Below are 26,625 nucleotides of genomic sequence, written 5' to 3'. Positions count from 1 at the left end.
CTGTGACTTCCCCAGCACTCAGCATTGAGGAAGAGTTGTTTGTGCTGTTGTTTTGCTCAGTGGATGTCTGCAGGCACCCACAGGCAGACTTTTCTGTTGATGGTCATGACTTCAAAGATGGAATTTCATTAAGGCTGGTGTAATTAAAGAAGACCTATTGTGTTCATTTCCAGCTCCATATTTCTATTCTTGGATTAGAGTAGCCTTTAATGTTTCACAGTCCAGTGGGACTATGTTGAGCCTCTTAGTTTATCCTCTGTAAAACAGGCCATTTTAGTTCCTTTTCCCATCTCTTTTAGCCAACTTTCTAAAGCCAAGATCAGAGGAAAACTGTCTGAAACAGTGTTTGGTGAGAGCAGGGTCAAGTCTGACCTCAATTGTACATATTCATTATATGTAGCTGCAACTGCAGCAGCTATCCGGAAGCAGCTGGATAGCGTAGCGGTAAGACTACACACCTTTGGCGCAGGAGTCACAAGTTTGATTCCTGCTTGGGTGAGTCTGTATCCAGTGAGCAGTGAGGGTTACATTCCATTCCTGTGCAATCTTCCACAACACACATGCTACGGCAAGGGGGAGCCAGGACGCCAGGTCAGGGGGAGGCTGTGCTGACTCCCAAGCTAGGAGAGAGACCAGCTGTATATTTTTATAATACTTACTTTATATGTGTATAAGTAAGTATAAGTATTCATTTGTATCTTTATTCATCATGAATACTAATAAGATACTAGTCTTAGATATAAAGATACTAGTAGATATTAGTAGATACTAGTACTCTTAGATATTATATCTAAGAGTACTAGTATCTTTATTTAGATACTAAATAGAATAATTTTAGTGTACAGTGGGGCAAAAAAGTATTTAGTCAGCCACCGATTGTGCAAGTTCCCCCACCTAAAATGATGACAGAGGTCAGTAATTTGCACCAGAGGTACACTTCAACTGTGAGAGACAGAATGTGAAAAATAAATCCATGAATCCACATGGTAGGATTTGTAAAGAATTTATTCGTAAATCAGGGTGGAAAATAAGTATTTGGTCAATAACAAAAATACAACTCAATACTTTGTAACATAACCTTTGTTGGCAATAACAGAGGTCAAACGTTTACTATAGGTCTTTACCAGGTTTGCACACACAGTAGCTGGTATTTTGGCCCATTCCTCCATGCAGATCTTCTCGAGAGCAGTGATGTTTTGGGGCTGTCGCCGAGCAACACGGACTTTCAACTCCCGCCACAGATTTTCTATGGGGTTGAGGTCTGGAGACTGGCTAGGCCACTCCAGGACTTTCAAATGCTTCTTACGGAGCCACTCCTTTGTTGCCCGGGCGGTGTGTTTTGGATCATTGTCATGTTGGAAGACCCAGCCTCGTTTAATCTTCAAAGTTCTCACTGATGGAAGGAGGTTTTGGCTCAAAATCTCACGATACATGGCCCCATTCATTCTGTCCTTAACACGGATCAGTCGTCCTGTCCCCTTGGCAGAAAAACAGCCCCATAGCATGATGTTTCCACCCCCATGCTTCACAGTAGGTATGGTGTTCTTGGGATGCAACTCAGTATTCTTCTTCCTCCAAACACGACGAGTTGAGCTTATACCAAAAAGTTCTACTTTGCTTTCATCTGACCACATGACATTCTCCCAATCCTCTGCTGTATCATCCATGTGCTCTCTGGCAAACTTCAGACGGGCCTGGACATGCACTGGCTTCAGCAGAGGAACACGTCTGGCACTGCGGGATTTGATTCCCTGCCGTTGTAGTGTGTTACTGACGGTGACCTTTGTTACTTTGGTCCCAGCTCTCTGCAGGTCATTCACCAGGTCCCCCCGTGTGGTTCTGGGATCTTTGCTCACCGTTCTCATGATCATTTTGACCCCACGGGATGAGATCTTGCGTGGAGCCCCAGATCGAGGGAGATTATCAGTGGTCTTGTATGTCTTCCATTTTCTGATGATTGCTCCCACAGTTGATTTTTTCACACCAAGCTGCATGCCTATTGTAGATTCACTCTTCCCAGTCTGGTGCAGGTCTACAATACTTTTCCTGGTGTCCTTCGAAAGCTCTTTGGTCTTGGCCATGGCGGAGTTTGGAGTCTGACTGTTTGAGGCTGTGGACAGGTGTCTTTTATACAGATGATGAGTTCAAACAGGTGCCATTCATACAGGTAACGAGTGGGGGACAGAAAAGCTTCTTACAGAAGACGTTACAGGTCTGTGAGAGCCAGAGATTTTCCATGTTTGAGGTGACCAAATACTTATTTTCCACCCTAATTTACGAATAAATTCTTTACAAATCCTACCATGTGAATTCATGGATTTTTTTTTCACATTCTGTCTCTCACAGTTGAAGTGTACCTCTGGTGCAAATTACTGACCTCTGTCATCATTTTAAGTGGGGGAACTTGCACAATCAGTGGCTGACTAAATACTTTTTTGCCCCACTGTATATATATTTATTTATTTTATCTTTATTTAGTAAAGATACTAAATAGTATTTAGTAAAATAAAGATACTATTTAGTATCTTTATTTAAAGAATAAAGTATCTTAGTATCTTAGATATTAGTATCTTTATATCTAAGTATCTTACTAGTTTATTCATTCATGATGAATAAAGATACAAATGAATGATGAAGAATGATAATACTTACTTATACACATATAAAGTAAGTATTATAAAAAAATACAAATATATAAATATATAAATTTATAATATATAAAAATTTAATTTGAGAATCTTTTTCAGTTCTAAGAGCTACTGGTGGAGAAAAGGGACATGGACCCTGAGCCAAGGTGTGAAAAAGGTTACATGGCAACATTAATACAAGATGTGATATATATATATTGATGTTCATGTTGATATCAGCTGGATAGTGTAGTGGTAAGACTCTAAGCCTTTGGGGTGGGAGTCACAAGTTCAAGTCCTCTTCAAGTCCAGTGCTTATCTCTCATGGTGATGAGGTACAACACATGTGCTACGGCAAGGAGGAGTCAGGACGCCAAGACAGGGGGGATATCGTCCTCCCCGAGGTTGGCAACGTCAGGAAGAAGCAACATGAGTCTTTTCAGCTTAGAATGTTGGTTTGTTGAGAGAGAGATCAAGAATATTGAGAGCACAATGAGAGTCCAAGAGTACTGAACTGGTGGCATCCTTCAAAGGCTATGTGGTGTTAGGAGACATTACTCAAAAGCAACAGCAGGCTAAGATAATCAAATTACCTGTGTAGGATGTTAACACATGGAAGTAGAAAAAAAAGTATTTATTTAGAATCAAGAACCTATTTTTTACTCTGTCGTGTCTCAAAAAAGTAATCCAGTTACACAGGTAATTTGATTATCTTAGCCTGCTGTTGAGCATCTTGAGTAATAGTTCTCCTAACACCACGTAGCCTTTGAGAATTATGGCCAATGTTAAGGTTCAAAATTGAGGAAGGAGAGTACAAACCACCCTTGGTCCAGAAGCTCTTGGTCAAACAATGATTTTTAATGAACACACACGTGTGGGAAGACAACTCTGTACGCCGACAGCAATTGATCTTCGACTTACTAAAGCACAAACAATTATTTTATAACATCAGGGTTTGATTTACTGACGCCCCTTCATGCGTCACAGATACATTTTATACATAGATCAGATCAACACCACAATGACTTTTAACCCAGAAGATCATCTTCTATTTTCATGGCTGGTACTTTCCGTTCTTGTCTTAAAGTGAATTGTTCCTCTTTCTTGCCGAGACATGACTAATCTCTCCTCTAAATAAATCTAACTCATGTGTGTGTGTGTGTGTTGACCCCACATGCTCTTTGTGTCACCTCTTCACCTACTAACTGTCTGTGTCTCGTCCTCAAATGCTCTTTCTCAATTCACCTGTTGCACTTCTGACCTTTTACCAGACCAGAGGCTCACTGAGACTATATGTATGTCTTCTACTAAATAAATGTTTTAACCAAGAACCTCTACTTAAACCTTAATATGAAATGACCTGATATATGAGTGTTTTGTAAGCATGTATTGCAATTCCTTCTATGGCTCCAAGTCACTTGCACAATAGATTGTCCGGACATCGCGCCGAACAAAGCTTCCAACCCCCAATTAATTGACCGAGCTCCAACTCTTTAATAAGCACAGATATGCATTGTGTATAAAATAGTCATAACTGCACCTGAAATACAAGGTCAACATAATAACTGTATGCATAACATCTTAAGGCCATCTTAAAGCTATCTGTTACATTGTTAAAGCCTCGTCTTAGCCTGCTGCTCAAAATAACTTCCTGCTTCTGCAAACTCTCTGCAAGCCTGTTTCCTGTCAGCCTGTGACTTTTAGCCTTTCTGAAAGACACACTGTTCAACCCCTGAATGCAATATAAACTCCAGATTATATTATTAATGCAATGGTAATGATGATTATTTAACAATAGCAGTAAAATAATTTCCCTGCTCCACACTCCCTCTCTCGACCTCTGGAACACCAGAGGTCGCAATACATTGTGTCCTCGCTCAGCAAATCAGACAACCTCCTGTCATCTACTTGGTCCAGTAATAAACACCAGCTCCCATTCGAGAACACTCCATGTGTAAGCTTTGGTTTTCTCAGTCCCTCTCTGGTGGTTCAGCAGGCCTCGAGATCTCCAGGATCCTCGCCCCTCCTGTGGTCGCCGAGATCGATCTTCTGCAAAGGAAACAAAACACCTTTTCCTGCATCTCCCTAACTTATCCTATCTGGGACTCTTTAATCAAAAGCATGATCCTAATTATCTTCTTAACTTATTGACTTATATTTATATATATTCTTCAACGTTCCTCATCCCTTTAAAACTCTTTAAGCCCTGCTTTCACGTCCGGTTGCTCGCTCTATTTTCCTATCTGATCATCGACCTCCTGTACACAAACTGTCCACCTTTTTAACAAAAAATCATTAGAACCAGCCTATTCTACTAAAAGCTCCAAAAGAAAAACAACCACTTTAATCAATTAAGTTTAAGCATATAAGCAATTACTCCTGTATACATTTCATCATAGCTAAATGCTGCCTTGAAACAACTCCTGTGTGTTAACACTAACTTCATTTTAAAACCTCACATTTCCTATGTTATAACCTGTTTTTGGTATAGCCTTTTTATTTCATTTGCTTCTGATAAGCTGCGTGCTGTGTGTGTGACAGGAAGTTACATGCCCATAAAAGGAAGTCTAAGAGAGAAGTGTGTGCGTGAAATAAGGGAGTATTGTTTTTACATCAAGGTTTAGTAGAACTAAAGTAGAACGTCACAAACAAACAAAAGAAGGTAAAATGAAGAGAGAAAATAACTGACAATTACATTAATGAATAGAAAACACACATACACAAAGTGCCATATGTGAAATTATTCTAGGAAAGAATCAGAAGTGAGATAGTTTAATATAAGAGGCAATGAAGGAAGCAGCTTAAACTCCTTTAATTTCCAGAAGCCAGTGTCTCCCCTCCCCTCATAGCACCCGTGCCCACTTGGTCCCCGTATCAGGCGAGTATGGAAGGCTGGATAGCCCATGACGGGTAAGATCCCACCTCGAAACCCTGGGACAACCTAAGGCAGGCACAGTCACGATTACTCGGCCTCACTCAGTCCCGGTGAGCTCAGACTCACGGGTGAGATGAAGGGAAGAAGACGGGACCTTAAGGGTAAAGCCGCTGGGCTAAGGCGGAGGGGGTAAGTGGCAAGTGGAGCCCTACCTTCTGGCTGAGGACAAGGAATGCTGCTATTTAAGGTAGGAAATCAGAATTTGGGTTAGTAAATTTGGGAAGGAGTAAATTGACTGTTTAAAGGCAAAATTATGAAGGAGTCTGACACACTGCAAAAGCAACATATGCAAATTCACACACACAAACAGAAAATGCATTAACCTTATAAAGACAAGACAAGCTCATGATGATTATTTGTATAGATACTGATTAAACCTGGCTTAGAACACAAAGATACGCAATGAAGATCAGTTTGCTACTTGTATGAGTGGTAGAATGGTGTGAATGGTTAATGAAATACACTTGAGTTTGAAGCTGAGGAATAACTCAAAGAAGCTATATGACAAAGGGAGTTATGAAAATAAAAGTGATTAAAGTAGTTTTAAAAGAGTGACTTAGGAGTGCTCTCTCGTACTGAGTGATCAAGTAGTGATCACTGTAGAAAGAAATAAAATGATTTAATGAGTTGGTAATGTTTAATCATATGTTTCTGTTGTTACAGCAACTCATTGAGAGATGACTCAGTATGCAAATTAGTTGGAGTGAGTGGTGACGAAGGAACTTCCTGTGTGTGTGTGTGTGTGACTGAGGAAGTGACTTTCAGAAGAGGAAGCATGGCAGACAAGAGAAGTGCAGATTTGGGTAGGAAATTTATAGTTTAGTGATATGTTGTTGTAAGGGGGTCTTATGCTGAATGTAAGTATGTTACAGAGCATAAGGGGGTGATTTTTGTGTGCAAATTGTGTGGTTTTAATGAGACTTTCGGTGTATTGAGGAGGTGAAATTATGTGGTGGCAAAACTTTTGTGTGTTTAAGGTTGTTGAGGTTGTTGTGGTGATGGGTTGATTCTGTCGGTTAGGTTCGGGTTGTTGTTGTTTTTGTTTTTAATAGAGGGAGTTTTAGGAAACATGGACATGTCTAAAATTGGGCCCATTATTTTGTAACAGTGCACTTAAAGAAAACCTGTCAGGTGATTTTGTTTTGTGTTTTGTGAGCTAACAATCAGCTCTATTTTTTCATTTCTGTTTTAAGCAGGCCTGCAACAGTGAATAACGGCGCTGAAAATTCTCGGGAAGAGCAAATATAAGGGGGCTTTCCAGATTACAATTGGCTGAGGAGAAAGCTACCTGTAAGTCCCTGTAAAAAGGATTTTATGCGAGTCAATCCAGTCCAAAAGCATAAAGAAATATTTTCCTATGGAAAATAAAAAATGACTGAGCTCATTTTGCTGAGGGTGGAGAATCTGATCACTTGCTCCATTATTAGCAATATATGGTGTGACTGCATGTGAATGAATGTGTGACTGGATGAAGGTGTGGATGAATACATGTGGACAAACAATTTGTTTTTACCAGAGAAAATTTCTGTTTTGTTTTGTTGACTGGGGTTAGATTATGGGATTATAGTATATTGTTGGGAGAAGGCCAAATGTTACGGGGGAGGCATTTTCTGATATAACTCAGTTACCATTAATTGTAGAAACACATGACTGATAATTGTTCTGTTTTAAGTTTATTTTTATGATATAGATTGGAACATGAGTGGGGAAAACTGAGCATTTTTAGTTTTGTATAGTATTTTGACACATTTCATGTGTCAAAATAAAGGGGGGTTTAGGGTGTATTAATTTAATTGTTTAATAATTTAGGATCATTTTAGGACTTTTGGGGTTTTTGATCATTTGGATATGGTAAAACTGAAACTGTTATTTTTATGTTAAGGTTAAAGGATTAAAGAACTGAATCCTGTTTAGAAGATACAATGCCGGTTTTTCAAAGCTGTGCACAAATCTTAGAGGGAAATTGTGGGACACGTTGACAAAAAGATATCCTTAGGGGAAAATTAGTGAGGGTTGAAGGAGGAGAACAGGTTTGATTTCTTTTGATTTCTAGAAGTAGTGGTTATAATGTAGGCTTACACAGACAGATATTACACAGAAACACACATGACAGTATTGATTCCAGGCATAAGGCCTAAAATTCATTTAGCTTTTAACTGAACTTAAAAGAAGGACCAAAGAGGAAGGAGAGTACAAACCACCCATGGTCCAGAAGCTCTTGGTCAAACAATGATTTTTAATGAATACACACGTGTGGGAAGACAACTCTGTACGCCGACAGCAATTGATCTTCGACTTACTAAAGCACAAACAATTATTTTATAACATCAGGGTTTGATTTACTGACGCCCCTTCATGCGTCACAGATACATTTTATACATAGATCAGATCAACACCACAATGACTTTTAACCCAGAAGATCATCTTCTATTTTCATGGCTGGTACTTTCCGTTCTTGTCTTAAAGTGAATTGTTCCTCTTTCTTGCCGAGACATGACTAATCTCTCCTCTAAATAAATCTAACTCGTGTGTGTGTGTGTTGACCCCACATGCTCTTTGTGTCACCTCTTCACCTACTAACTGTCTGTGTCTCGTCCTCAAATGCTCTTTCTCAATTCACCTGTTGCACTTCTGACCTTTTACCAGACCAGAGGCTCACTGAGACTATATGTATGTCTTCTACTAAATAAATGTTTTAACCAAGAACCTCTACTTAAACCTTAATATGAAATGACCTGATATATAAGTGTTTTGTAAGCATGTATTGCAATTCCTTCTATGGCTCCAAGTCACTTGCACAATAGATTGTCCGGACATCGCGCCGAACAAAGCTTCCAACCCCCAATTAATTGACCGAGCTCCAACTCTTTAATAAGCACAGATATGCATTGTGTATAAAATAGTCATAACTGCACCTGAAATACAAGGTCAACATAATAACTGTATGCATAACATCTTAAGGCCATCTTAAAGCTATCTGTTACATTGTTAAAGCCTCGTCTTAGCCTGCTGCTCAAAATAACTTCCTGCTTCTGCAAACTCTCTGCAAGCCTGTTTCCTGTCAGCCTGTGACTTTTAGCCTTTCTGAAAGACACACTGTTCAACCCCTGAATGCAATATAAACTCCAGATTATATTATTAATGCAATGGTAATGATGATTATTTAACAATAGCAGTAAAATAATTTCCCTGCTCCACACCACCAGTTCAGTACTCTTAGAACTCTCATTGTGCTCTCAGTATTCTTGATCTCTCTCTCTCTCTCAACTAAACCTCACATTCTTAGCTAAAACACTCATGTTGCTTCTTCCTGACGTTGCCGACCTCAGGGAGGACGCTATACCCCCTGTCTTAGCATCCCGGCTCCCCCTTGCCGTAGCATGTGTGTTGTGGACGATTGCATAGGAATGGAATCCTCACTGCTTACTGGATACAGACGCACCCAAGCAAGAATCGAACTTGTGACTCCTGTTCCAAAGACATGTAGCTTTACCGCTACGCTATCCAGCTGCTTTCGGATAGCTGCTGCAGTTGCAGCTACATATAATGAATATGTACAATTGAGGTCAGACTTGACCCTGCTCTCACCAAACACTGTTTCAGACAGTTTTCCTCTGATCTTGGCTTTAGAAAGTTGGCTAAAAGAGATGGGAAAAGGAACTAAAATGGCCTGTTTTACACAGAGGATAAACTTACCAATAGAGGATAGAGATAAAGATACCAATATCTTACCAATATCTACCAATATCTAAGATACTAGTAAGATATTACTTTATTATAGCTAACTAACTAGTATCTTAGATATTAGTATCTTTATTATAGATACTAGTATCTTTATATATTAGTATCTTTATTCATCATGAATAAAAGATTCTTGAACTTTTTTTTCTCATTTGTGTTTTTTTTTTTAAATTACATGTGCACTTAGGTAGACATCACCAGGGTATGGAGTGACACATCAGTGTGTCTAATGTTGTGGTTTATGTGCAAGTATACCATCAACACTGACAGAAATACTTTGCAATAGCTGTCCTATGTTGTGACCACTATGCATGAAGGGCATGGTCCCTCGCTATAACGTAGTTCACTCCTGTACAGAATTCATTCAGCTTTTCAAATTTACATAAATCTTCGATCGCTAGCAGTGTGACTCTGAAGTGCTGTACTGTATGTTTGTACGTTTACTCCCCAACAAACACAGAAATGTCAAAAAAACACCTGCAGGTGTCTTTGGTTTCATTCTATAATACTGGACTTATTTTCTACAAAGGTTTGAACTTTGAGTGTTTAAACAAGAGAGAACAGTGTGAAAATGTTCATGCCTGTCTGAGAAAAGTGTAAAAAGTGTGTAGTGAGGGGTTTTAAAGCCTTAAAACATCTATAATATAATAAAAAATAAAGTTGGCTACTTCGCAGATTTTATCTATTGCGGATAAATGAGATACCACTGTAATATATATTCTCTATAATGTTAGTTTTTTAATATAGGCTAATTTCCTGTTTCCTCTAAAATCTTTTTTAGACGAAGTAACAATGGAGGAAGTGGGACAGACGACCCAGCTGCGGGCTGGGGAGCTCATCATCATCGTGGTGGTACTCATCATGTGGGCAGGTGAGGACAAACCTGTTCAGTAAACCAGGATCAGACGGCCTTTGTGTGGATTACACTCGATTTTCCCAATTTTCTGTAAATACAACACAAAATCCAGCTTTTAATGTTTAGACGATAACAATACCCAGATTTGTCCGATCATGAATGCGAACCATCTCTCCCCCAGGTGTGATCGCCCTCTTCTGTCGCCAGTATGACATAATCAAAGACAACGAGCCGAACAACAACAAGGACAAAGCCAAAAACTCCTCAGAGTGCAGCACTCCCGAGCATCCGACGGGGGGGCTGTTGCGCAGTAAGGTATAACCCACCCCCCTCCCCTCCTCCTCTCCCCGGGTGTCTCCCCCTCAGCGGCGCCGGGCAGGTGAATGGTCCCGGCCACTTCTAGACTTTTTTCCACTGACACTTCATACGCTCCCATGGTGTCATCTGAGCGTCAGGCTAAAGCTGAACATTGCTCCAACATGGCGCCATTACGTGCATGACTACGCAGCATCAGCTCGCAGCAGCCCTCGAGTCATGGCTTCCAATAAGTTCTAATTGATCAATGCACAGAGCCCATTTCATAACCATGTATCGTGTGCTGACAGCACAAGTCCAGAACTAATCTTTATTCCTTTCACTCTCCTGCAAACATCAATAAAGCATCCAAGTAGCAGCAGAGGCATCCTCATACTCATTGAATTTTATTGTGCAACTCCTGAGTCCTGCGGTCGTCTCATACCTGTCGTCTTCTTCTCTCCTCCCACAGTTCCCCAAGAACAACAACAACAACAATAGGATGCCATCTGTCAACATCATTGAGGTGTGACTGCCAGGACGTCTTCTCTTTACCTAAAAGACTTTGTGTTCTCACAAACAAGCAGGCCCCTTTTAAGCCCATCTGCTTGTCAGGATGACGCTGGGACTCTGGGCCCCTCGGCAGCGCCTTCTCTCCTTTGGGCCTGGCGCCAGAGCGAGGCCGCAGGACTCTGGGTGTCGAGCATGCTCCCTCCGCCTGCGCCGGTGTGAAAAGCAGCGGCTGCTCCGTGCTCAGTGACTACTGCACTGTGGGGCGGCAGCGATTAGAGCCGAATGGCTCTGGTGTTGGAGAGACTGCAGATAAACAGGCCCCAGGGACCAAAGCTGATAAACAGAGCCAGAGACCTTTTCATTCTCTCTGTCACCTTCTTCTCAGCGTCTTGCGGTGTGTTATCAGTGACCGCAAAACCTGGGCATTTCCCTTTTCTGGGTTGAAATCGTCTCCTCTGCTTTAATCTTTTATATCCACGCATAACTTCATCATTACATGTTGCATTCTGTACTCTTAAATGGGCTGTTAGGGTGTAGTTGTTTAAATTTTTACAAGGTGCCACCAGTACAGTTTTGTTGTTCTGGTATTTTTGTTTCATTGATCCTCTCTCGGGCAGAAGCTCTTTGCAATCTTGTGGATTCACTTGTTTTTTTTTCCGCCCCCTCAGGGAATCCAGACTCTACCACCTGGCTAATTTATGAGATGTTTCTAAAATGTGTTGTGACAACGTCAGAGCAGCTTTTGAGAGGGCTGCTACCAAAGCTGAATCACCAGGACTCGATCAACAAGATAAAAACACTTAAAAGGAACCTCTGATCTGAACAAATATTCACAATAGAGTTCATGAGAAGCCAGGTTTCATCCTACTTCTTGTCCCTCATGCTTTTATTCTGAAATGTTACATTCCATGTCCAGAATGAGCCCTTTAGTATTCCCTCGTGTCTTTCTCTCTGAGGGGGATGAATCTCAAAGCATTCTGGAGAGGAGCAGAACTGCCATAATGGAGTGCATTCATCTAATTAACGAACTCTAAAAGGGGCTGGACTCTCGGAAGAAGTGGTCTTTCCTCTTCAGAGACACACAGGAGATCTCTTATATCAGCAATAACAGCCCTCAGAGGAAGTGTAGAATCGAGGACTCAAACGCCGCAGCCTCTTTGAATAAAATCCCGACCTCTCAGCATGTTGTAATGTTCAGGCAGACAAATGAACTGCACGTCCAGTTTGGAGGGAATTAACTCCGAGCCCCAAACGTCCTTAAGCGCTGTTGTAAAAACTTTGGTTTCCAGTGGTTAGCATGGGATTTTAAAAATAAACTAAAAAAAATAAACTAAAAAAAAAAAATCTTTTTTTTTGTTAAATGGGGCCCAACTTGCAACCCTACGATTTCTTTGTCACCAGACAGAAGGGCTTCTATTCAGACTTTTTCACCAGTTTAAAGTCAACATCTGTGCTGAAACAATGGTATATGGCACATCTGGGAGCAAAATGACGCATTCGAGGGCTGATTCAAACTCAGTAGTACTGCCTTAAAAATAAATCACACCATATGATTTATCTAATAAGATGGAAGCCCCTGTATCTCACACCGTGATATTTATCTTCCACCCAGTATTTAAATGTGTGTGCAAAGAAAAAGGGAAACATTACAGGTCGATGTGTTGTCTGAAAAGCTGGAAGAGGTGGCTGGCCTTTAATGTGTAAATACATTTAAAATTCCACTCTTGTTTGGTAGCATCAGTCTGAAGAGCTTTTAATGAAATATGACAAGACTAAATGGAAGATATATAGTCTCGTATTGTAAGAGGGTACCGCTACTGCTAGTGAATTTTTTTTGTTTAGACACGGCTGTTAAAGTCCTGTTATTGAATGCGTTTTTCATGGCACTCCTCTACCGTTATGTGCTTCTATTATGTCATTATGCTGTTTATGTGCATTAAAAAGAAGAGTGTTTTCGATGAGGGACACAGCCCTGGATATTTCACATAATCACCCAGGCGTGGTGTTCGAGGGCCATTCAAGCTGCTGGGAATCCGTATCGACGGGCAGCTTCTCATTCTGTGATGCACCGACTCGTCTTTTACTGCGAACGCAACAGGTCCCGGCTCCTCAGCCTTGAATGCAGTGGAAAAGGGAGGCAGTTAAGAGAAAAAGCAATGAACAGAATGAGTAGACTGATAACTAATGCAATGGCAGGTTTCTATCACTCACGAGCAGCGAGCCCTGCTATTTGCTGCACACCATTTCCCCGGTCTCCTTTCACAATTTCTTCCTCTTCATCGCAACTGTCACATGAAGGTTTAAAATGTGAGTCTGTCTAATGTAAAGGTCTCTCCTGACTAACACTTCTGTCTAGCCAGGACAAACTTTGGGAAATTTTCTGTGAAGTGATCACCACTTTACTTAAAACACTTCACTCAGCTGAAGGCTGAATCCGTTTTATCCCCCCGGAACATTTTCCCCGGTGGCACACTCTCCGATCAATAGGCATCCGTCCACACAGTGAAGGATAATGACGAGAATCGTCTCCAATGATTTCTTTGAACATCCAACAACATATTTATCCCCTGCATTCCCCGAAACAGTGAAAGTCCTTTGCTCCTCTTTGGTATCGAGTCAGCTAGCAACGTATGAAGTTCATTTTAAAAGTTGTGATGATGGTACGCGTGTTGACACTGTAAATACTGTATTCCTTATTAAAGATTTAAATGTAGGGCTATCGTGGCAGGTTGTCAAACTTTACCAATAAATAGTTTGACATTTTGGGAATTTGCAGTTACACGAGAAGATCGACACTTCTCTTAGCAGCTGGTTAAATTACAGCCAACACATTCTCAAAGTAAGGCATCGAATGCCAGCACGTTGCTATCCTGGGGTAGAAAATAATCCTGTTTTGTCAGATGCTACAAGATGCCCTATGGTGCTGTTACCTTAATGCACCAGCCACAGCCACCACAACACAACAGTCCAGTTTTAAAGACCCGCAAAGTGAACATTAGGAAGTTGGAAGTTTGGGTCGTCTGCTGTTCCCGTTGGGAGCTTTCTGTTTAACTCTTCAGTCGCTCTTCAGCTGTGTAATGAAAGCTGGAGCTTCTTGGGTTAGAGTTCGCACTGGGTCACTCCACTTCACTTTCCTGTCTAATGTTTGATCCGCAGCTGTCCCAAAGTGAATGCAAAACCAAGAGGTCCTATGCTAGTGTCCAAATTTCATGATTACAATTAATTTCCGTCTCACTAACCTCATAAGTCCCAAAGAACAACTGTGTGCATCTGTGAGAAACCAGCAGTTTTAACAAAACAGCAGTATTTGCCCCCTGGGAATGAGAATGGGTTGCTGGCTCGAGCAACAGTACAAACGCGGAAGCGCAGTCAGTCTCTTCATCTAACTAATGGCTGAGAAAGCCATCAAGTGGATGTCTGAAAGTGCCAACCCTTTCCCTTAAGGGTTGCAGCTTCAGCAGCTGAGCACTAGGTGAGCTCTCCAACTTAATACATGAAAATTATTTATCTGGTTTTACACACAAGTGTTTGACCATGTTTAACAGCTACACAGTGGCATAACATGTCTAATTAAGTGGAAGGCATCTGGGTATCTAATTAGAGTCCACTCATTACAGACAGTGGACAGTACAGTTCGCTTAGCCCATCGCTGCTGCTACTGAAAAACTGATTACTGGGATTTAAGTTGGCTGAAGGCAACACCCAGCTGCTACCACTCTGACTGGAACAGGTTAAGCAAACGGTGGCCAGATGAAAAATCTTTCCTTAATCGCACTCGACAACCGGTGACGACAGCACGAACTCAACATTCCACGTGAGCCCTGTGGCGTCAAACCACTCATTAAAAAAGGCCCGAAACCTTTTCGCCTGCTACCGTTTGTGCTAAATCAATGCCTGAGAAAAAAAGAGAGGGAGGGGGGGGAGACGATGCTCTGTTGCAGTGACGGACCGTTTCGCAACAATCGCTGGATTTTAACAACACATCATGTGTTTTGTTTTAGAGTAGAAACATGCCTGGAAATACATGAAGTTTGACCGTTTCATTATGGGATTCTTGAAATTTAGGAATGAGGATGACGAAGAAGCATGGTTTAGTAAAAATTAACTGCTTTACTAGTGCTATCATGTTTATATTCATTGTATGGAGTGTACAGCAGTCATTGCTTAAAGAGGGCTAGCATGGTTTAACTATTATGCACAAGGTTACACAACTTCAATTATGAAGAATATGGTGTATGCTTACTTGTGTATGCTTAAATAAAATATCTAATATTTTCAAAATAGAGGTGTGTGTTTGCTCCTTGTTAAAAACCATGAGGACAGCTGGTAATGCACCAGAGAACAGATGCGACTGGTGAGTTCTAAGCTTTAAGAAAAGAAAAATAATATATATTTCAGCAAGAAAAAAGCTTAAATTCAGCAGACTACAACTGACAGGCTTCTCCTACGTTTAAATAAAAATACAGTTTAGTTTCACGGTTGCTGTGTGTTACGTTTCGGTGTTGTCAGTGTTTTGTTTTTGCGTGACTGTCATGTGTTTCCTGTTTTACTTTGAAGGTCTGTTGTTATCTTAGTGTGTTCAGATTACGTTTCCTTGTCTCGTCAGGTCTAATTTGCCCCAGCTGTGTTTCCCTCCTGTGGTCCATTCCCTGATTGCTCCTTCTATGTATTTAAGCCCTGTGTGTCAGTTGGTCATGGTTGTAAATAGATTTGTCGATACTTTAGTTTTGGGATTTTGGTGGAGAGCTGTAGTTTTTTTCTCGTGTGTTTTTTTTTTTCTTATTTTTATTTTCATACGTTGCACGCCGGTTGCCTAGGCCGGGGTGTAACACTGTGGAGGAATCAAAGTTTGACAAAGAGATGTGTCCTGCTGAAAAATGCAGCCGTCAACGTGGTTTTGGGCGAATGCATTTGCCGTCCAGTCAGCAGCTAAGAAAACGTGCATGAATTCGTAATGGCTCAGAAATCAATGAGGCTTTAGCAGCGAAACGACAAATCACTCGAAGCCTACTCGAGTCCAACATTAGACTGCATTTGCTTTCGCATGTATCAATACGAGAGCGACCGCCGGCTCGACTGTTTGGCTGAGCAGGCGAAACGAGGCGGTGGGATTTTATAGCTGACTCGTTATTTGTAGTCTGTTTTGACAATTCCCAACACAGCTGCAGGAAAACTGTGAGGCACGTCAGGTAAACACAAAGCTGTGTTACTGCCTCCGAAGGAAAGAGGAGGGGAGGGAAAGTATAACACAAAATAAAACACAGCTGGAAGGTGTGGATCAGCGCGCCAAGTGCCCTGCAGTCTGCAGTTTCACGAGGCCTATGCTGACACACAACTACATACCTTCTGGCTGGCCGGGCGGGGACAGGCTGCCCTACTATCTGCACAGACGGGATTACTTTAACCGCATGCATTATTCGTGGAAAAGACCCCTGCTCCGTGCTTCTGGGCCGCCTGTGTTCACCTGGGCTGTCAGAATAAAACTGACAAAATGCAGCATTATTCACCAAACATTAACACGGGAAGACAACTGTACTGGGAGCTGAGCATTATTATGATGACTCTCTGACTCTAGGGAGTGGGTTCTCTGCTAAGAGCCGGTGGCACTTACACTTTTCATGCAAGGTTTAATGAGAGCACAGTGCATTGAATCCACCGAGCAGCAAAGAGTACAAAGAGGTCGCTGCTGCTTTACAATAAAAACAACAACAATTTAAACGAATATCTATAATTTAAACACCTTCCTGTTTAACCCCAAGTTGTAGTGTGTGGCCAAAGAGGTAATTTGATTAGCAGTTCAAAAGAAAAGGTATGAAATCTCCACCATCAGGAAGATCCCTCAAACCTCAGGAGAGGTAAACGCTGCTCTATATGAATTAATACAGTACTGCACAAAAGTCTTGAGCCACCATCACTTCTTTGTTTTGATTCCAAGCAGTCAGACTTCCTAAGAGTTTTTTTTTAAGGTGGCTTTGAGGAATAGTTCTCCAGCTTTCTGCAGGTCTTTCAAAGTGTTTCTTTGGACACTGGCTGCTTTTTCAACCATTTTCAGTCCAGACCCTGTACCTGAGCATTTTCAAATGATTATTTGTTTGTTTGTTAAGCTGCTTAAAACTAAACTATGACTCACTCAAGGGGGAAAAAAGAAGGGTAACGTAAGAGACTATTTTTAATTGTATCTTTAGGCACCTTGGTAGTAGCAGTCTGTTGCAGAAACTTGTCATTTGTTCCCACCACAATACCATCTGGAAAGCATTTGATTGGCAAAGCTTCATGTTTCCAACATGATAACGATCCCAAACACTTCCAGTCCAGTAAAAGCAGACCTGGACAGAAAAATACACAATGAAACACTACCAGTCAACAACTGGCCTGCCCAGAGCCTGGACCTCAACATCACTGAAGCAGTGTGGGATCCTCGAAACACAGCCAACATCCAAAGGAGAGCTCTGAATGTCCTCAGAGAAGCCTGGAGAACCATTCCTGAAGACTACTCAATGAAATTATAAGAAAGCTGCCGAGAAGAGTTCAGACTGTGTTGAATAAAAAGGTGGTGATACCAAATAGTGACTTTCAAGCTTGTTAGAGTTGTACAGACCTGCTTTGCATGCTGCATTTCTATGTTTGCTCATCTGTCAATACATTGCTGTACCTCTTTCCCATTTTCATAGCAAATATAAAAATAGAAATACACAAATTTTGTTTTGTTTTTAAATGAGGGGTGGCTCAAGACTTTTGCACAATAGTGCATCTGATCCTAAACAGTCAATGAGACATTTTTGTCCTTTTTGCCTTTATATCAAATTTGCACAGTAGACCAAGCTTACGTTTGAATTCTATTTTTACATTATTTTCTTACTCTCACACTGTTGAACAGCCGGTGCTCCAGCTGAAGGATTGAAAATTAAAACTGTCTTACGCACATCTAAACACTAATTTAATGAAACCCGACTCCGACATGCTGCGATACTGCGAGGTCCGTTACCTTACACACTGCAGGCTTTTCTCCACAGCTTCAAACTTAATAAAATTACAACTTTATCAATTCAGACGTACTTTTCCAGTCTTCCTGCTAACGCACTTTTAGGTGAATATGCTTGGAGTTGGATTAACAAACCCCAGGTTGAGCTGAAAAGCTCACCCTGATTGCTGATGTTTAAGTAAGTGAAGTCAGACATGGAAGAGATATGCTGGATATCCTGAGCTTGTGTCACAGTGCAGGAAAAAAAACCCAAACACTGAGAAACCCCAAACATCACTTTCAGCTGATGCCTTTAAAAGAAAGCACAAAGGACATTTGTTTAGGCCACAATCCTAATAAACAGGCACGATTATGAAAAAAGAAAATGCACTGAGAACTGTTTTATTCCCAGAGAGAGTATTATAATTCAGGACACAATCAGACACATTTACACCACCGGTAATGTTGGACGAAGATGAAACAGCTGGTATGTGGGTGAACTGACCTGGCAGGTATGACATAACAGCCTGCCTCCATATCAAACTCAAAAGTGCGTCAGTAAGTGTGCCGCAAACAGCTGCTTGCAAATCCTGATGATAGCGAGCACATGTTTCAACACATTACAGAGTTTTCAACCATTTAAAAAGACATTTCACGTGCCTGAAAAGTTTTCCTGCTTCTTCCCCATATCAAAATATGACAAATCCCTGATAACCTGTGATGTACTGATCCAACTTTCTCAGTCAGATAGATACCTTGGCTGGGAGTATCTGTTAGCCATCAGCATTTCTCACTGTGACGATGAGGCTTGAACATCGTTTTCAAAATTGTAGATGACTGTGGAATTGCCATTAGCCACGCTTTTCAGACGTCAAAACAAATCAACACTTAATTAAAAATAACCAACAATCTAGAAAAAAAGAACTTGTTAGCGTATCAAGCAGGATATTATGTGACAGCTCGTAGGATAGTGAAGAATTTAGCAGGACAGATGGGCCCGATGTCACTTGGAAGGATGCAAGTACTGGATCGGCACACACCACATTGAAACATGCACCAATTTTTAAATAAAAGACAAACGTAGAATCTAAAGAAAGAAAGAAAAAGCAAAAGTGCAACAACAAAACAGACAAACCAGGCAACCAAATACAAATTCACCCAAGAAACAGAAAAAGTGCAAATATTTGACACAAGGAAAAACGAGCCCCTTCCAGACACACACCTTCCTCCTCAGTAACCCCACTGCCCGATCCACACAGCTGCACTGTACCAGAGGCCCTGCACTTGTATGAATACAGTAATTACCAATAACACGTACATATTTTCTTTTCAGTTATTAAAACATTTTTATCGAGAGGAGGGGTCTCTTTGTGTGTGAGGGGCGGAGTACAGCTCTCTCAGCAGCACTCTGCACCTTCTTATCGACATCAGTGGAGAGAGCTAAATATTTAAAGCGTGGCTACACTTCACTACAGCGCTTGTGCGTGCTGTGCCTCTCTCCATGACGTCTGAATGTTGCCAGCAGCGAGGTTATGCATGTCTGAAAAGGGCCGTATTACACCATAACAGTAAAGGGTTTTTTCACACAGTGTTTCTTGCTCAGACATTTTAGAGTCGAGGACAGTGGTATCTTTCAAACAGTTTAGGAACTTTTGAAAAGCGTTCGTGTGAGCCATAGTTCTTGCGTTGCCATTCTCGGAGCGTCATCTCTGGCTTTGTACCAAAGCGACTCTGGTAATTTCTGAAATTAAGCAGATTCAGATGGAGATTATTACAACTTTAAATAAAGCTAAACTAAAACTAGATATAAAACATGACATTATGTGCTGGTAAAACTAAATTTAGAGGATATTTTCATTTAATCTTTGACAAATCTGACAAAACAGTCAGGAAGCATTTGATGAACTTCACTAAGATAGTCTGAGACGACTGAACAAAGCCAGACAACTAAAACTAAACTTGATTTTTTACAAAAAGACAAATAAAACTCAGACTCGTTTATTCTGAATCCACAAAAAAAAAAAAAAAAATCAAAAAAGGTGGCGTACCGGCGGGTGAAGTCGGAGGGATGCTGCCACCGTTTCCCATCCTTGCCCGCTTTCTCACCAGCAACACGGTTCAGCACACTCAGCAGCTCAGACATGACACCTGAAGGAGGCACAGATGTTAGAACATCAAAACTGAAGGTCATACGTGACTGAAGGGAAGAGTCATGACACAGAGGGGGGAAATAAAACCCCACAACACAAGCTTCCAAGTGAGAGACGTTTACACGTTAACTTACATCTATAAAATAATTACTTTTACTGTCATTACTTACAGTAAAAGTAACTGTATTACTTAGTTATTACTTTCTGTACCACTAACTGCTTATTTAATCAATTAAAAGTCACCAAAGCTCTCTGGACTCAGTAGCCGTGGAGCTCTAAAACTCCATTGCCATTAACATCAGCACTAAAACTGTGCACCGCGAGCTCCATGGCATCGGTTTCCATGGCCGAGCAGCTCCTGTAGGTGTAACGTGTAGGTGGCCCAGTACTTAGTAATAATTTCACAGATTTATTTATTCTAACTAAAGCTTTGAAATAAATCATACCGGTAACACTACATGCTGGTTGGATTTAAGACAGACCCCTGCATGCAGTAGCTGACAATCGACCTGCAGCAAAGTTTACACACACAAAAAAAAAAAAAAAAAAAAAACGCCACCAAGCTTAAAGGTCAAGACAGTTTTTTTATTTCTGTGTGGAGGCGAACAGAATCACTTTCCTTCACCTTTAAGTTTGTTTATCGTGTGATCTGATAAAGCACTCTTACTGGCATTTTACCTGCAAAGGTTTGGATAGATTACAGAAACAACCGTGGCTGCTGTCAACTGTAGAAAAATGTTTTCTTTCTCTTCGGCGCGCTGTGTGTGGAGTCAGAGAGGCTCCGCCATAAACAACTACAGCGCCATCCTCGCTGCTGCTGCGTCATCAACTTTCATGTCGGCTAAAAGTGAAGCTGCTCAGGCTGAATCTCAGAATCACTTTTTACAGCCAACATACGTCTACATTTTAGTCGCAAACTCGAGGTAAATGTTAAATGCGTCCTTTACTGTGAAAACATAATCCTTACTTCAGCTAGTTTTCTTCACATGTGACTCAGTAATGGTAGAAACTTCATCTCTGGCTCGTAAGGGCTGACCAATCAGCTTGCCTGACATACGTCTTTGTTGCATTTTCATTACTAGCCATCAGTGCAACATCCTGCAATTACCAGAACCCTGCACACATATTCTTGGCCTATCAATCAAATTCCTTTCACTTCGCTATGTGGCAAACTGAAACGATTTCATGAGAGTAGCATTTAATGTTTAAATGGATCCAGCTTAAAGTTTCAGTTCTAATGTACAGCCATCAGCTGAGGAAAACAACAGCACTGAGAGCGCACTCAATAATAAAATAATTAACTAGAATTAAAAAAAAAAAAAAAGATCATTTCCTGCTCTGTGCATCACATCACCATATTAACGATGTACTGCAGCATTCATCTCCGGTGCTTTTTACAAGAATGTTGCCTTTTACTTTTTACTTTTGAAGCCTTCGTAGATTTTTAACAACCATCTGATAACATTTCTGGAGTAGGTGGCACTCGCAGGGATCGTTTTTTTGTAGAATAAGTCATGATCTGTGAAACACCAAAGATGTGACATTCATGTCGAGTATGTAGACGGAGATTCGTAATTCGGGGCCCAGGCCAAGTCCGATCCAGGTTAAAGGTTACTTTGTCAGAAAGCGAAACAATGTTTTCAATTTGTACCTTATCCTTGAATTCATGAGCACATACTCACAGCACAGCACACGTAAAGCATCAGCTACAATCAGGCTCAGAGGACTACTGAAAAATCATTTCAGGGAGGCATTGCCATGATGTCTGCCACCATTTCACGCATGTTTCCATAAATATCATAGTAAAAAACATTAACTGTCAGTTTCCTCTGAGGTAAAACATCAAAATAAATATTTAAAATAGGAGAAGAAGAAAAGAAATATGGGAGAAAAGAACAACAGGTTCTTACCATTATGTGCTCCTTGTTTCTCTTGCATGTGTCTCATTACTGAATGGACATAGAGTCTCTTTTTCTTCTCCCAGTCTGACCTCCTGCTGAAGATCACAGGCCTGAAAAGATACAAGCACATGGCCCCACAAATCTGTAAATATGAGGCTTCTAGAGAACAGGCCGAGCGCCTCTAAAAACCAGAGCGAGGCTAGTGTGGTCCCACTGCTCCCCCTAGAGGTAACAGTACCTTTGAGTCCCGGAGCACTTGGCAGTCCGAGCACGCGACTCTTCCTCTGGTTTTGTGGTTTGCTGGCATGGAACAACAACTTTTGATTTCACCTTGAGGAAGCACAGAATATTTGTGTATGATTGCTGGGTTATCACAGTTTTTTTAGCTTTACAAATATCATTAATTTGAGAAAAACTTTTAGAGCATTTTCTTTGAACTCTTAATATGACACAAAACACAAACAAATATATTTTAGTTAATAAAAATTCAGGTAGAGCTGATGGGCTACACGGGCCACAGGAATCATGCTGACCTAAGGGAGTATTCTGCCTTGCAATGTTATCCTCACAACCAGAGGAAGGTGGGTAACAAACCCTGACACCAAACCAGGGAGAGACCCTCAGTGAGACAAAGGAGAGCTCGCCAATGTCAATCAGCTTAGAAAATATCTGTGTCGATCCACTATAGCTCAACATTTACCTCTCCAGAAATGCCCTCGAACACGACTGTGATCAAACTGATTGGTAACAATATGCTGTGTAAAGAGCTCAATCATGGCAAACACATGGATTTATGCAGAGATATTCCTCCAAGTGCACCACAATCTGCTCAGTTCAGCTAACATACCCCTGGATTAGCGAGGGTCATGATTTCCAAGTGTTACAAATGACAGACGTTACTTTTGTCTTAAAATATACGTTTTCCCTTGTTTTTAAACCGCAAAAATGGGCCTAGGTGCTATGACGTCACCATTATTTTCATCTTGGGTAACTTTATATTATGAATCACGTTGTGATGAGTGAAGGGTGGATTCTCAGTGAAACCACAGTTGATGAGCATACCCTCGATAACCCGCCTTTTATGCCTCTCAAAATGATCAAAATGTATAAAATGTACTTAATGTTTTACTCAACATGACATAAAACGATCAGCAAAGTGTTAACAGAGTTCACAGCTGAGGACTGATTTACAGTCTTTTTTTCACAGTCGCAGCTATCGCCCCCTTGACGGCAGGTTTAAGGCACTTCTGTGTAAGCTTCATCTTTCATATCCAGAAGACGCATCAATATTTTATAATTCAATACTGGCTTTTCAGACAAAGAGGTTACATGGGGTTAAGTCTGTTTAGGCTACGATACCAACTTGATTGTTTGTTAAGATTTCAATTAACACACATCTTCCAAATTGTCTGAGATGCACCACTGCACACGTCCCTAGTAAAGCATGCTGCATTAGAATGGAGTTCAAAAGCATCACGAACTCACTGAAGTAATTTGCTTCCTGATAGAGAGATTTGGGACAATTGGGGCCAATTCTCTGCACTATTTTGGCTCTTACGGCTCAGTTATGGCACTGGGCAATGTGAGGTGGACCCGTGGCTGAGATAGGAGCCAAAATTAGGCCAAACATTCATTGCTATCTGGGTCAGGACAAAACTTTGTCTGATTTATTTGGATGTTCTTGTGTGTTCTTGCAAAAAAAAAAAAAGAAAAAAAAAAGAAAACATATACAGAGCACTGCTGTAAAGAACAGGAGCAAAGTGTACCTGTACTTGAAGAGGTAAGGTATTTTCCCAGGCGTCCTCCAGATTGGTGTCTTCTGTACTGTGTCCAGATGACTCTGATGCCAGACGTCTGTCACTAGCAGTGTTTGGCCTGACTTTGCCATACGGAGAGGATTCAAGCGTGGGAGGACCGATATCCCACACCCCCTCAGTCTCACCTTCTAAACTCTCCACAACGGAGGTCATCAGCTCCATGAAAGGCCCACTGACAGCAGGACTCAAGTCGTCCACTGCAACAGTAAAGCCTCCAGAGGTCACAGTTTGTTTATTATATTGTGGCTTGGGTGATCTTTGAGGATGACAGCCATTCTCAACCACCCTGAGATGGGGATTTGAGTTACCAGTGAGCTGTTTAGAGTTCAATAACCCATCTCCTTTATGGTCATTTATGGAGGAGAGAGATACATAGCCTCTATCATCACTGACTCCCAAACTCTCTCGTCCAACTCTTCTTTCCATCTCTTCTAAGTGTTGAACAGCAGGAACAGCAGGAAATTGTTTCTCTGGAAACGTGTTGCAATGTGGAGCTGTGCAGCTTTCTGCAGGATCCAAATTACCTGCTGCAGTGCAGGTATTAATGGGATTGAGGTAACATATTGTATTTACATCATAGTCAAACACAGGGGAAAATTTTAAAAGGATATTCTCAGATGTAATATGTTTTTGTACGATCTCCTCTTCACCTCCTGGATCTGTGGAGGATCCACACTGCTTGATGTGCTCCGAGTGTAGCCAAGAGTTCACAGGCTGTTTTACTGCACTCCCAACATTTTGCTTTTTAGGTAAAGGTTCAGGATAAGACAATGTTGATTGCTGTCTCACAAAAGGGCTGTAATAGTCCGTAAAACACTCGAGATCAGGGGACAAAGCCTGTGGACTAAGGGGCTTTTTTAACGGACTAACATACCCTTCATCAGGACTGGAATAGTACGGTTTCCTTTTATTTATCCAGTTATTACGGACCTCAATTTCTAAATGATTAAATGTAGAAAACCTTCTCGATTGCTGCAGATCAGCCTTTCTGTTACAGGTCATCCTTGAATACATGGAAAGAGGTTTCAAACTTTCGCATATGGGTGGTTTCAGACAGCAGACCATCACGTTATTTCTTGCTTTTTTATCCATACCTGTTGAGGGTGAAGAAAATTCAACATTATCAGTTATTTTCTTCCCAGCACACGCGATTTCTGGGCTGACCACTCAAACCTTATGCCATTTATTTGTTCCCCCATTTTTGTTTAGAAAACAAAAACCTCCAATATAACAAAAGTTTTCCAACTTTAAACATTTAGCCAGCACAACACCAACACAAATATTAATCACAACCTCCATGAATGTCCTCCTAGTTGCTCAAACTAACCAATACACTGTCGTATCCCACAGTAAAACTTAAATAACACAAAGGTCACTTGTCTTGTTGTGTTGTTATGAGATCATGCAGTCCACACAACCCATAAGCTGTGAGTTTTAAAATCAATTTTGCACTTACTCACCCAGGACTTTATGAGCCATCTCCACCTGCTTTGTCCTTTTGGCTACCTATTGTTGCTGTCAAAGCCAAACACAAAGCACAGTGTCATCTTCAAACTTTTCTTAAAGGTTATTATGCAAAGTTTTTACCAGTGGCTCCATAGTGTAATGGTTTACACATTCACCTAACAGGATACCTGGTCTGATCCCAGGACAAGGCACCAGGCTTGTGCCCCCCGAGTTCTGGCGTAAAAAGCTGCAGATCAAACCTGCAGAGTTACCTGCTCTGACGACCACCTGTAAATAAGCAAGCAGCCAAAAGTAGCTTTGGAATTAAAAATAATAATAAAATAAATATTCACGGTAGAATAAAAGCAAAAAGGAAAATACAAAACTGCAAAGCAACTCTAACCTAACTCAAGTAATCTCCAAACTAACAAAAACTCCAAACACTAACATGCACAAACAACTCTAATATCACCCCAGGGAGGGTTTGAGCTTCCCCCAATTTTTTAAAAAGTGGATTTACATTTAAATCAACAACAACAAAAACTTTTTCTTTATGTAAATCCAGAAATTCAATCACTACATTACAAGTCACTGATTTGAACTGTGCGGTTTTGTTTTGATCTTTTTTTGTCTTTGAGTTCGATTTCGGGGGGCAGCAGCCTGCTGTTCAACGCGTGAGCCAATTAAAAAATAATTTTCCCATTTATATTGTTAGTTAACGTAACTTAAATTATGTTGAAAATTAAATATAATGCTATGGGTTTGGGGAACTTTGTACATTCTCTAAAAAAACAAAAGCAAACTATATCACCACTAAAAACACTTGCGTGCATTTCACTTTAGTTTTTTTACGTTTCGGTTTATTAGCTTAGAGTTAGCCAAATGGTTAGCCAAACAGCCGAAATCAGTTTAGTTGAGCCCAAACGTTCCTCCGCACTTGGTTAAAGACAAACTTTTTGTTGGCCTTAGGCCTGGAGACTCTAGCCCCGCGTTATTTTTTATATTACCTAACTTACTTCGCACCTGCTCGGTCCTCAAAAACACACGTCCTTGCGCACGCTCAGGGCTAACATTAGCTTTTAGCTTGTTACCTTCATCGATATTTTGGATATGCTACAGCTATAAGACCACACAAATAACATGAAATAAAACTCACCTCTTTCTTGGAAATTAATCTACTAGACACGCAGACGCTTTCCTCTCTCGGTAGCGCGCACAGGTGTTTAAACACACGACGCACATAAAGGTTAAATGAGCAGGCGACACCGCAAAGCTCAAACTTGAGGTGAACAAACTGACATGAAACGCTCACATGTTGTTTACATCTGTGCTAACGCTTCTGATTGGCCAGAGGCTTAAAGTACATTTAAAAAGATTAGTCTAT

At 40.9% G+C, this 26,625-nt stretch overlaps 2 protein-coding genes across 2 annotated transcripts in view; one reads left to right on the top strand and one right to left on the bottom strand.

Moving 5' to 3' along the window:
* fndc5a (fibronectin type III domain containing 5a) overlaps positions 1–10,985 on the top strand; it is a 47,569-nt gene extending 36,584 nt beyond the window's left edge. The window contains exons 4-6 of the mRNA XM_085342651.1: positions 10,085–10,174; positions 10,341–10,474; positions 10,926–10,985. Of these exons, the coding sequence (XP_085198777.1) occupies positions 10,085–10,174; positions 10,341–10,474; positions 10,926–10,985 (284 nt within the window). The remainder of the gene's footprint in view (positions 1–10,084; positions 10,175–10,340; positions 10,475–10,925) is intronic.
* An 8,550-nt stretch (positions 10,986–19,535) lies between these two features.
* Positions 19,536–25,274, bottom strand: LOC146611893 (uncharacterized). Its single transcript, XM_085343715.1, has 6 exons — positions 25,256–25,274; positions 23,745–24,889; positions 22,217–22,308; positions 21,988–22,088; positions 19,976–20,075; positions 19,536–19,668 (listed from the first exon to the last, which is right to left on the bottom strand). Exons 1-6 carry the CDS (start codon positions 25,272–25,274, stop codon positions 19,536–19,538), a joined length of 1,590 nt encoding a protein of 529 aa, XP_085199841.1.
* Between the last annotated feature and the right edge of the window lie 1,351 nt (positions 25,275–26,625).

The sequence above is a fragment of the Diplotaxodon limnothrissa genome, linkage group LG19, assembly GCF_057381915.1.
Source record: "Diplotaxodon limnothrissa isolate DT_005_m linkage group LG19, D_limnothrissa_male_GT1.1, whole genome shotgun sequence".
Taxonomy (NCBI): domain Eukaryota; kingdom Metazoa; phylum Chordata; class Actinopteri; order Cichliformes; family Cichlidae; genus Diplotaxodon; species Diplotaxodon limnothrissa.
This window is presented reverse-complemented; position numbering and strand designations above follow the sequence as displayed.

Excerpts from the sequence above, each read along its gene's own strand:
- LOC146611893 (XM_085343715.1), bottom strand. Across the intron at positions 22,309-23,744 it reads CCTTACCTCTTCAAGTACAG|GTGAAATCAAAAGTTGTTGT; the intron begins GTACACTTTGCT and ends TGCTTCCTCAAG. Across the intron at positions 20,076-21,987 it reads GAAACAAGGAGCACATAATG|GTGTCATGTCTGAGCTGCTG; the intron begins GTAAGAACCTGT and ends TGCCTCCTTCAG.